The sequence below is a fragment of the Haemorhous mexicanus genome, chromosome 1 (genome assembly GCF_027477595.1).
Source record: "Haemorhous mexicanus isolate bHaeMex1 chromosome 1, bHaeMex1.pri, whole genome shotgun sequence".
NCBI lineage: Eukaryota > Metazoa > Chordata > Aves > Passeriformes > Fringillidae > Haemorhous > Haemorhous mexicanus.
The window spans coordinates 149959365-149972034 of NC_082341.1; the positions used below are offsets into that span (position 1 = coordinate 149959365).

A 12670-nucleotide genomic window follows, 5' to 3' on the forward strand; every position below is an offset into this window, starting at 1 on the left:
TTAGGAAAATATTCTCACTTCAGAAATTGAGCTGAACTTTCCTATGGGTTTGTGTTTAATTGCTCTTGGTGGCTTGTGCAGCTGTAGGAAGCAAAGAGCCTTTCTGGAGTATTGTGGAATTCAATGTCATGGCTGAGGTGATCAGTGTGTAAGTGAAGCAAACTTCATGGTCAAAGACTTCTTTTGTCTTCATTTGAAGGCATGCAAGGGGAGTTGTTTTGTGTTCCGTTGTCACACTTGACAGGTTCACAAAACTGATTCTAAAAAAAACCTCAAACCCACATCCTGAATTGGAGTTCATGGGATAGGCAGATACAGTTGTGTTTTTATTAAACAGCTGGAGGAATTAAATGCTTAAAACTGTGACTCTGCAACCACCCAGGTGTATTGTGAACTCAGAGACTGTAAAATGGAAATTGTGGGCACAAGGACTGTGCTGCACAGTATGTGTATTGTGAATGGAGCTGTTCTGATGAAAAAATTGTTAGTAAAAATTTTATTAAAGCAAGTAAGCTAATGTGTTGATGTGTGCTGGCCATGCTAGTTGAGTTTAAAAAATCCCTGGTTTTGTTAAAGTAGGTGACAGAAGTAGTTGATGCTTCCACTTAGAAGTTTTTTCTTAGCTGCTCTCTGATTTATTAGGGCTGGGAAATGAAGAGGTGTGGAGCTGCTTTTCTGTTGCATTCCTGGAGAGTGCAGCATGTTCCTGCAAATATCTGATCCTGTTAACTCCAAGTGATGTGAGAGAGAAGTCTGTGTATTATTGACATGTCTGCTCCAGTGTTTATGTGCTCTGTATAAAAAGTTAGGTCAAACTTTTTATTTGTGGAGCTTTGATTTTAATTATAGGAAGAGTGTTTGTCTTAATAAATGGACTCTAAAAGACTTGGTTTATAGAACTATTCTTGTTCTTACCTGTTGCTGTAGGCTGGGTTTTCAGTACACTGGTTCTGTAACTGAATGGCAGGATAAGGAGAGCATCCAAAATAGAGCAATAAAACTTTTTATAGCGTCTTCTGTAACTAGAGATAATTGCTTATGTAATCAGGTAACAAAAATTAATATGTAAAAATAGCTTAATAGTATGAAAAAAAAATCACTGAATATCCAGTGTATAGTTTGTGTCAGACCTGCCCAGCTTTTTCCGGGGAAGGGTTGCATGTCAGTGCTGGAGTTCATGTCAAGGTTTGGATTGTCAGGCATGGCCATGTCACAAGCTCTGCAGCTGAGTTGCTGGGCATTTTCAGGAAGAGTAGAATTTATCCTGAACTTTCTAGGATTTGGTTTATTATCTGTACACAAGGTAGACCCAGGTCACGTTTAAATACATGTAAACTTTTGTGATGCTGTATACAGAAGAAAGTTAATAGAAAAATTTAGCACTTACAGCAACAAGGAAAACAGGACTGTATTTCAAGTGAACTAGTAATATAAAATGAACTAATAATACAAACCCAAATACCTTGTGACAGAAAATCTACTGCTGTGCTATTATTAGGGTGTCAAGGGTTGTAATGATAGTCTATGGGATATTTTTTTTTAGTTAGCTTTCTGTTGCATAAGGGGGTGGTGGATGTTTTTAAAATTCTTTCTATATATAATCTGTATGCATTCTGCTCATTTGCATGCAGAAATACATACTTCAAAGAAAATAAACTTGCTGAACTTACATGAAATCTCTTTATTATTTTTTAACAAAAGCCAAATTGAAGAGCATTGCTATTGCTTAGCTCAGTCTTTGTGCAAGTGATAAATTGAGAACACTTGCTGAGAAATAGCCTTTAAAAGGATTTTAATTTTTTTCTCCATTTTTCTGAAAGCTTGCTGTCATCTAATGGTCATGACTAGTTAAAATGCTAATCAAGAAAGGCTTCTAGAGGATGTAAGAAAAAATACAGTAAAGTATGTTTTTGTTTTCTGAGGTACTTTTGCAGGTCTTCAGTTTTCACCTGTGTAGTAGTTGATGAAATGGAACTCCTGGCATCTGGTGTTTCATTTATATTCTGTTAAATTTTGAGACATTATCAGTGTACCTTGACTACTTATTGCTTTAAAGCCCTGTAGTTTTAAATGAAGTTTTTGCAGAAGGTGTTTGGATCACTGGTGTTGTTTGTCATGTACTGTGACAAAGTAGAAGAAAGCCTGGTCAAACTGGTCAGCAAAGACAGGACAGGCTGTCAATGAGCGTGTTTAGTTTTGTTTTATTGCTCCTTTATCAGGTACAGCAGTTATGCTGTTGCAGGGGATCATCTTGCATAAAGAACTTGTACCACTTGTTCCATTTAAATTCACTGAAGCAAGCTATGAACTGGAGCTCTAATCAAAACTGATCATCTGTCAGCAGATAATAAATGAGATGGGAATGAAAATTACAAAATAGAAAATTGTTAACTATGTGAAATGATCAGGCTGGAGGAGTGTATGACCTATAAAGAGGGAGTGAAGAAATTACTTCTTTAGCTTGGAAAAGGCTTCGGAAATCCCACTGTCAGCCTTCCAATACCTACAGGGCTGTCATGAACCAGCCTTAGCCAAACCCTACAGGTAGTTAGAGAACAGAACAACCAAGACAACAGGCACAAACTGAAATGAGATATTCAGACTAGGTTCAAGGACAATCTTCTTCCTGTTGGGACAGTCAGGCAGTGGATCGGGTTGCCTGAAGAGTTTGTGGAGTCTCCATCATGGAAGTTTCCAAGACTGGGATGGATAAAACACTGGAAAACCTGGCCTATTGCCATAGCTGACCCTGCTTTGAGTGGGAGGTTGGACTAGAGGCTTTCTGAGGTTGCTTTCAGTTTGAATTCTCCTGTCATCTCATACAAAAACTGATACATGTGCATGCACCCTCTTCTGCCTCTCTTTGCTGACAGAGCAAATGAAAAAGCAGTAGAGCTGCACTTGCCTGCAAGTGCATGTCTGTGTGTAAGACAGTTCTTGAGCTGTCAACTCCCACAAGTAGGACACTGTCCCTGCAAAGCTGATGTATTTAAAGATGCATCTCTTCCTTTTTTAATATTTTTGTGTGGGTTTTTTTGGCTGTAGCTCTCTACTGGTTGTCCTGTAAGTAGCAGATACTGATTTGAAAAAATGCTGTTGTTTTTCTGAGACCACAGTCATTATTAATTTGCTCGATCTAAACTCGTAAGTTAGATAATGAAGTACAGATAGATGGCCCTTCTTTCTGGAATAGAAACAGCCCTTTAAAATAGGTTAGTTGTTGGAGCAACACTACTACCCCTTGATATATTTAATTATCTGGATAGATTTCCACCCCATACCACCCAACCCCCCCTCACCCCCCAGTATGGAGAAAGTTTTTTCCCTGAAAGACTTTGAGAAATCTTACTTGGTACAGGCCTTGCTTTGGATTTCAGTTGACTGGGTTACCTGGCAGGTGTTTGAAAGGGAAATGAAGTCTGCTTTATATTTAATACAGTATATCTATAATGAATGTGGGAACATAAAATGGATGTTTGCAGGTTTCGCAGACCCTAGAACAATATTTGTAAGAAGTCAGTATGGAGGGTATTTGGGTTTATATCCTCTATGAGGTAGAAGGAAGCACTTTTTAAACCAGTGTTGCAAAGCCAGGAAGTATGAGTGTGTTTGTAGACTTTGTAGGTACAAACTTGGGCAAATTTAGTAATGTTTTTGTATTATTTTTTACAGTTTGAAATGCCTATTATCCCATTTCACAAGGCAATTCACCACTTTTTGGTCACTTTTGAACGGTTAAAAGGATGTAAAAAAAAAAAGTGCTGTCTGTGTGGTTGTGAATGTGTGTTGAGTGCATTGGAAAAAATATTCAGTGGTTTGTTTTTTACACTGTAAAGAAGTGAAGTGGGAAGTTTTCAATTATTTTTTATTGTATAAATGTTAGAACACTGTTATTGCCTGACCAGGGCTTCATAGTATTAGTTTTTAAGCCATATCAAATTCTGAGGCTTTCCAAAAATATTGCATAATTCTAATGGGTTGGAACTGCCAAGATTGGAACCTGAGAATGGAGGGTTGCACTGTGTAAACTGGGCAGGTAAATTCAGCTAACAGCAGTTCTCTTGTTCCCTCTTAGAGAAGCAAGAGCAAACCCCCCTGAAATTTGGATGAAACTTCATTTGTGATTGCTATATGCTCTTTCCAACTGCTTTTTGAAAAAGCACACCCAGAATTTGCAGAATATTGTTTCTTCCCATAAAAGAAACTCCTTGGTTATTGAATTTCAGTGTGCTGGTCTGAGTCTTTTTTTTTTCCTTTTTCTTTTTCTTTTTTGAAAAGTGAAGACTTTTCCCTCAAATTTTAGAGTCTGTTTTTCTGGTTTGTGCTGATGAAGTGTTGTCAGATCCAGTTGTATATCAGTTTCATTGTGATGACTTAATGTGGCTTACTTGCTGGGAGAATTAACCAGACTGGAAAGTTGTTTTGGCCTTAGATATTATTATTCTTTAGTACTGTAAAGAATTACATTTGTCTCCCTTTGCAGTATTTCTTCAAATACCTACTTGTAGCTTTGTGATGGAAGGAACTTTGACATAAATGTTCTGAAGTGTAAGAGCTGTAATCTTCATATTAATCTTTTTAATTTGTGAAATGGATTCTTTTCAGTTAAAGTACAAAATCACCAGAAAGATCTTTTTGTGCAGGGGATAATTTACAGGAGTAAGTTCTGCAATACATATGTTCTGGTCTTTTCCACTGTGGGATCAGTATTGTGAAATATTACTGTTTGTACATATTTGTGGCACAATGTGTGGCTAAGTTTAGTGGATATTGAGGATAATAGTTTGTTGCTAAATACAGAGTTGTGTTTGGGTTACCTAATAACCAATTGCATATGGCTTGGGCAGTTCATCTCTAAGGACGTATCATGGATTTTTCGAAAGATGTTAATAGCAGAAATTGTATTTAGTGAAGAGAAATTAACCTATAAATACCTTGAGCTTCATGTCTCATCTAAAGTGATCTCTAATGAGAATCAAAATTTTGCACATCTTCTTTTATTAACTGATGCTAACTTTTTCTCTTTTGATTTTGTATATAAATGTCTTAATTCTTGGCTTACTGAGTTTTCTCTATAATTATCTCAATTTTAAAATACTTGTCTCTAAACTCTGCTCTGCATTTTGCTTTCCCCTCTTTTGTGGTTTGCTCTTTCCATGTCAGTGCTGCATTTTCCCAATTTGTCCCTTCTGTTGTCTTCTCACTGAGTGCTTGGCATGGTGTCTTGACTGCTGCTGACCAGAGAGAGCTCCTGGCCATAGCAAGGGAACTGCTGTAGGGATGCACCATCGTGGGAGCAGAGTGTTTGCATTGGAGATGTGTAGGAAAAGGAGAATTCTCTTTCAGCTGACTGGCCCTGAATTTTATGAAACTACCATAGTTTTGCATCACTGGTGGCTGGCATGCAATAAACCTAAAATTTCAGACTGTAATGGGAAAGGGCATCGCCGTTCTTGGCTTCCATTTCTGATTGCTGCAAAATGAACTTTCTCATCAGTTGCTTTTCTGGTGGTTTTCCTCCTTTCCCTCTATTAAATATCTGCTGTGTCCTCCTTCTACTTGGAAGTCCTTTAGGTAACATTGTTTCTCACACAATTGCTGTTGTAACAGTAACTTTTTCCTCCGCTTTGCTTCTCTTCCGGCTTATTCTGGTGTTTTAGTGTCAAGTTCTAAGTCTGAAACTGGAACTCTCCAGAAGATGAAAAAAACCTAGAAAGTTTATAATAAATATTTTTATAATAAAATTTCTAAGTTTAACAGCATATGGACTTAAAAAGAAAGTGTAATCAGAGGCAGGGCTTAGAAAAACCATCTCATGGCTGACTTATTTTCTTAAGGCCTTGTTCAAAGTTCAACCAGAATGTTGCTGCTGGGATACAGGTTTGACCCAAGAGTTTTACATTTTGTTTTAATGCAGTAGATCATCAGTTTCACCTTTCTTGTTAGATTGTTGTTGTCAGTCTACTGTAGAGGGGGAAGAGAGGCTGATCTTGTGTCTTTGAAAGACTTGAGAAAGTGACTTGAAAAAGATTTTATTAGGGGAGTGGCAAATGAAAGGCTTCAGTTTTAGACTAAGACTTTGTGGTTTTTTTTGGAAGTTCAGCTAGAAAAAGATGGGGTCTTAAAGAACGGATATAAAAGTATTTAGTGTTTCTGAAATATTGGATGAGAGAAATGCAACAAGAGCTTGGAGTGTCTCTGAATTCTGATGTGAGGGTGAAATGTGGCTGCAGTAATAACGTAGAAAATCAGAGAGATTTTCTTAATCAGTAGCTCCTGAGATACTGGAATCTTGGGAAACTGTATACATCACTGCAGTTGAAGAAGTAGGACAGGAGAAAAGAAGGAGCAAATTGAGATTGACATCTTTTGTTTTAATGTGCAGTCCAGTTAGTAAGAAATAAGGAAGGCCTGACCTTCCTGATAAGTTATATTTTAGTCAGAACATAGTGTTAGAGACACCTTTAAGAGCACAGTCAGTATTTTGGAGAGATTATATTCAAAATTGGTGAAGTTGTCAGGTTCCCAATATATGTCAGTTGCCTTTCTAGCTAAAGAATTTGCTGTAGGATTGGAAATTGGTTGCTCAAGCTCTGCTCTTTTACTATTGGTTCACAGTCGTACTTGATTTGAAAAAGTGCTTGTTGTTGTTTTTCAGCTGAAGAAAGTTAAAGGCGGCTATCCTTTTCCTGTGGTCTTTCTTTTTCATACACATTGTTAACTTTAGAGCAGCCCTAATATAAATGCTGTTAAAAAAATCTGTGATGTAATTAACTTTCTTTATTTTTTAGGAAATTCTGTGCACTTTTGAATCTGTTTCAATACTTCTCTGAAGGGCAGAATGAGCTGAATCCTGCCTGATTCCAATTTTCAATGTTGTTTATAGATTCTTGAACTAAATGTTATCCAATCATTTCAGTTACTTAGCCTTTTTCAGACTTAAGAGAGTTTTCAGTACAAAATGTTAATGCAACTTTCTGGAAGGTCATGTAGGCACTATTGTATCTAAACCAAGACAGAAACCTTTGAGACTTAGCAGTTTGTGTTTAACGCTCAGGTATCCATCTCGAATTGAGAAGATAGATTATGAAGAGGGGAAGATGTTGGTGCATTTTGAACGCTGGAGCCATCGCTACGATGAGTGGATTTACTGGGACAGCAACAGGTTGAGACCTTTGGAGCGACCAGCTTTGAGGAAAGAGGGCCTGAAGGATGATGAAGAATTTGTTGTAAGTGGAACATTTATTTTTGTCTTAGACTTTTGTAAAGTGCTCTACTTGTTTTCCTACATTAAATCTCTCTAACACATAATACTTAATTTTTAGGAAAAATAATCTAAATTATTTAAATATTATTTGCTAAATTTGTTTAAAATAGGATTTTAAACCTGGAGAAGAAGTCCTAGCTCGTTGGACAGACTGTCGATATTACCCTGCAAAGATTGAAGCAATTAATAAAGAGGGTATGTATTGCAATGCTCCATTGGTAAGGTCTGCTTGAAAATGCTGTGCTGTAGATTTAGTCTGCTTAAAATAGTGATATGGCTATAAAGTTTTCCTCTCTGCCCCTATATTAAGTGAAAATGTTTTTATTTATCAAATTTAGTAAAATATTTGTCTTTTATCTGTATCAAGTTTGAAAACTGAAATTTCTTCTAGAAGACAAAATGCTTTTTTTAATGTTTTTTAAAGTTTCAGTGATCAGAAGCTCCTGTGCACAGTCTTAGGACAATTTTGTACTATTGTTAATTTGAATTAACGTTCAATTGAAATTTTCATAATTATTTTAGTTCTCTTTATTGAAGAAAAACAATGGAAATAGGAAAATAAAGGAACACAGATTAAATACTTCACAATGGTGGTATTTCTAATGAACAAAAGAAATTGACATTTTTACTGTAGTTTGGAGCAAATAAGGACTTGGATGTAAGGTGAACTGTTTCCCTAGTGTGCCATCCTAAATATTACATTGTTATTCAATGAATTATGAATAGAAGTGACTCAATAGCTTAAACATACTTGAAATTGCCCAGATGTAACAGTATCAAAGCAGGGTTTCATTGAGGCTGTCATTTATGGGTTTTTTGTACCTCTCTTGTTCCTGTCTAGTGGTAACACCTGATTACTCTTGTCGTACAAAGTAACATGCAAAACATAAAGCTTTCATAGTAACCAAGTGTGGTTTTTTTTCTTAACTACTCATGGTGATTCCATCAATCATTTCTAGGAACATTCACAGTGCAATTCTATGATGGTGTCATTCGATGTCTTAAAAGGATGCATATCAAATCTATGCCAGAGGATGCAAAAGGGCAGGTAAGAATATTTAGAGCAATTGCTTTGTTAGGTTTTGTGTAGTTGTTTGGGTTTTTATTGTTTTGTTTGTTTGTTTTTTATATCATAAGACAGTAGAAGTGTCAGTAGCACAACTAGATTTGGATTAGCCTTTCTCTAGGCACTGCACTGCCTTGCTTCACCGGTTTATGGATGATGCCTCAGAGTGTGCTGCTCAAGTGGCCTTGCCTCACTGAAATGTCTGGCTGCTGGACACTCCATTGCCAACTAATCTCTTCACAAAGCCTTGTCTTACAGAGTTTACAAAACCAGGGGCATCCAGTGACTTTTCCCTCTGGTGTCTTTTCAGGAAAAAGGCCTTAGCTTGTCAGCAGTCTGTGCTGCTGATTTATTTTTAATTTTATTCCCCCACCCCCTGCCCATGCCTTTTGTTTGCTGCTATGAGAGCTTTTTGTCCACATGTTCTTACAAACATGATTTTGGGTTTTTTTCCCCCTGTATCAGAACTTTGGGGCACTCAGACAGAAAATTACTTCTTGTCTCTTGTAACATCCAGTTGCTGTTAAGGAAGAGATGCTGAATAGAAGCTGAGGGAGACTATGAAGTAGAGGACATGATTTAGTCACTAGGCCCATCTTTACTTGTGAAAAGGAAACATCATTGAAAACTCTTACATGCTTTCAGTGCAAATGCCATTGCATTTATTTTGCATGGTAACTGAGGGTAATATTTAATGAGAAATAACTCCACTGAAACTGTTTGAGACAAAATCTGTGAAAACTGGTCTTTGATCTTAGTTTTCTTCAGAGTACTTCTAACTTTGCAGACTTCAAATATTTCATAATTACCATTGTAGCCATCCATGTTGTGACCAGGGCAGATGGATAATTGAATTGGCTTGAAAGCATCTCCACATCCTGGCCTCCAGGGTAAAGGTAGCTGTATGGTAGAGTTGATCCACTATGCAAGGGACACTGGAACTTAGTACAGACACCACTGCATTATTTAAAAGATGTTCCCTGGAGGAGATTAAACTGAAATCTATAGTCACACTAACCCTGGCTTCTTACTGCAGTCTTAGAGTAACTCTGTTGAACTAGTGTGTAGTATTTCAAGGTATACTGTCAGTATGACAGTAAGTTAGGAAGCTTGAGTGTTACTTTTTACTTACAAAAAGCAAAACTTGGGTAATTGGGTGATTGTGACCAAAAAGAAATAAGCCTTTTGTGACAGTGGAAAGAGCTCCCTGATTCTGTCCTGTGCTTTTCCTAGGGAGCAATGTTGTGTCTAATCTTGAGTTACTACTCTTTAGGCCACAGGCAATCTCAGCTTTAAAAAAAAATAGTAAATCCATTACTTCACAACCATTATGTTGTCCAGACTTTGTTTGGTGGCAGTCCAGCTCATCTGTTATTTCTAATTTTTCTCAGTAGTTGAGAGTTATGGTGCCACTTATGCATCTCGGGGGTTGAATGTAGGCTGCTTCAATGAAATCTTGAGAAGGAATTGGGGGCACAAATTTACACTTTCTGAGATGGATTTAGAATTTTAAGTTGTCTGGATACAAGAACACCTCCAACTCTGCTTTCTGTAATGCTGACTGATACTAGTTGTAGCATTTAATCCTGCAAAATAAGAAATAAGCATCAAAGTCTATAGCTTTCAAAGGCAAAGATATAGTTTTTCTTGCAACTTCTTTTGCATATAATGCAATGGAAAAATGTTTGTTTTTCTAAGTGTTTTTGTTACTTCAGAATAAAAACATGAACTAAGATTTGATTGAAAATCAGTTATCTGAGACTGAGCTTTGCTTAAGCCTCAAACTCCCATGGATCTTTTTGTTCTTTTCTAATATGTATTTTGTAAGAATATTTACTAAAATTATGTATAGGTTACAAAAATTCCAAGACTGTAAACTGATTTGAAAAATTAAGTAGAGTTGTCAGATGCAACACTTCATGCTTCATTTAAACTTACAGCTTGTATTTTCTGTGTATCCAAACTAAAAAATACATTTCCAGAGATGAGTGTAATCTTAAGATACTTCAAGTTCTAGTACATCAATAAATTTAACAAATTTTAAGATCTTTTTGGAAGGTGTGTGCTAAGCATGCAGAATTCAAATTACTTGGAGGGAGATAGAGATTAGTTAATACTTTGATTTGAGCTTAGTGTGACTTGAAGGAAAAGACTGGAGGTGCTGTAGCACTCAAACTATTTGAGTTGCAGCAGATGTGTGTTTTAATAAAATTCAGTAATGAGGATGGAAAGGCAAAATTTTTAAAGAGTGAAAAATATTTGTCTCAGTGCAATGAGTCTTGAGGCTCAGCTGTGGTTCAGATAAGCACAAATTAATCAAAATCACACAGATCTGTGACTAACATAGTACAGAGAGGGGAAAAAGGGATATTGAGACTGCCCTTGTGAGAGCACATATGAAGTATTTGGATAACTTACTTTTTCTGTTTCATGTTTTTTGTTTTATCTTCGATGTAATCAGGCGCGCGAGAGGGAGCAGATAGCGCCGGAGCTGAGATTAGTGACGGAAATCGAACCAAAAGAAGTGAGTTTTGAGGAGGGATTTGAAGGAGAGGGAGGGGACTTGGCACACAGGAAGAGGAAGCTGAGGAAAAAGCATGGATTTGCGAATGGGCCAGAGGAAAAAAGAAGATGTGACAGGAGACAATGTGAGCCGAGATGTAGGTGGGGCAGACTGTGTAGAATTGAAAGGTGAGGGTAAGGAATCCAGGCTTGATGTGGAATCAGCCAGTCAATAGATTCATGTTTTATGTATGTGTATGTATGAACGTGTGGGAGTTGGAAGTTATGGTGTGACAGAAGAGGAAAAAGCAGCAGAATCTTTAGTACTGTGGAGAAGCAAAAAGGTGGCAGTTGTAGGCAGGTGAAGGAAGAGCGATGTATGTGTGAATTCTGCTACTGACGCAAGGGTTGGATTTTGGAAATTCTGGTTTTGCCTTCCCACTGTTGCAGGATTATGGTTACACAAGGAATATTTTAAAATATAAGTTTTTTAGCCAATTGATGTGTAAGGCTGTTAAGTAATTTCTGCTGATGTATTTTTTGATCATGCAATTTTCTTGTGTTTTGATTTAGTGAATCTAATTAGCATAATGACAGTTTTCCTCAGTAGTCATAAAGTAATGCTTTGTTTTCTAACTGTTGTGGGCCATTACTATTCTGCTGTCAATTTTCTCAGCTTACTGGAAAGCTGAATTTTAGTAAGAAAGAAAAAAAAGGAAATACACGTTTTGGATGTATTTTATTTTATATTTTTTTAAAGTTACATATGTAAATGAGAAGCTCACTGAGGTGAGACACTGAAAGAAGTGGGAAATCAGGCTGGACGATGCAGAGTAGCTGGTTTAGAGTTACACAACTACTTCCAATAGAGAGACAATGTCAGGAAATGAAAGAAAAGTAGGGAAAACTTCTCTTAGAAGGATTTTGCTTTTACTCTATTAATTTCAAATGTGTTCATATTTGGGCCCTTGGCTTTGTATGATCTGGGAAATTGTCCGACTATTAAAATTTGTTGCTAGTTTCTGTGATATCTATGATATTTAGTGTCCTGCTATTATGGTTCATAGAATAGATTACATACTATTAGCCTCAGGCAGACTTCAGAATTTATTGTTTTAGGATCCCACTATTATTCTTCAATTGTTTTGTTAATTTCTTGGTAAAAATTCTGAAAAAAACACAAATGTATCCTTTTGAAGGAGGAATTCCTGTGCTCTACAAAAGAAATATAGTCACCTTAGCATCTTAGATGCTAAATAATTCTCACATGTCAAGAGCTGTGCTGCTGAGCAATCACTCAGCAGTAATTCAAGGTTAAAAAGCAGGCATTAACTGTCACTTTAGTGCCTGTATGTTTACTCCAGAGCCAAAACAAAAATGGACCCACAGAATCACAAAATTGTTTTAAGTTGGAAGGAATCTCTTGTCATAATCTTGTCCATCCCAGCTGCCTCAGGTTCTGTTCACTGAGTTTTAATTTATATGTTAATCTTGGAAAAAAGTATAACTGTCACCATAATGAATGTGTCTCTTCTCTGGTGTCTGAGTGTTCAACCTGTGTTTGTTTCATTGTTATGTGTCCTGCTACTGTAAGCTCCATGTTGTAAGAACAGTATCCAAACAGTGAAATGAAATACAAAGAAAACCACAAAACTCCTTTCCATGTAGCACCAGCTGCACTTGGACCAGGATACTTGGCTCAGCATCAACTTTTGAAGCTTGCTATCTTCTGAAAGCTTTTGATTCCAGGGTGCTTAGCTTGACTGAAAATTAGGATGCTCTTTAGAAGCTGTTTTGACACAGGCTGCACTACTTCCCCTTTCCACTTTTATCAT

General features: G+C 36.9%; 1 protein-coding gene across 4 annotated transcripts in view; it reads left to right on the forward strand.

The window, feature by feature from the left end:
- Positions 1-12670, forward strand: part of PHF20L1 (PHD finger protein 20 like 1) — a 54642-nt gene that overhangs the window by 1362 nt on the left and 40610 nt on the right. For 2 of the 4 annotated variants that reach the window (XM_059867306.1, XM_059867325.1), the window contains exons 3-6: positions 7058-7229; positions 7378-7462; positions 8227-8315; positions 10795-10857. In XM_059867306.1, the coding sequence (XP_059723289.1) occupies positions 7058-7229; positions 7378-7462; positions 8227-8315; positions 10795-10857 (409 nt within the window). The remainder of the gene's footprint in view (positions 1-7057; positions 7230-7377; positions 7463-8226; positions 8316-10794; positions 10858-12670) is intronic. The other 2 variants (XM_059867315.1, XM_059867332.1) reach the window with 1 other exon arrangement.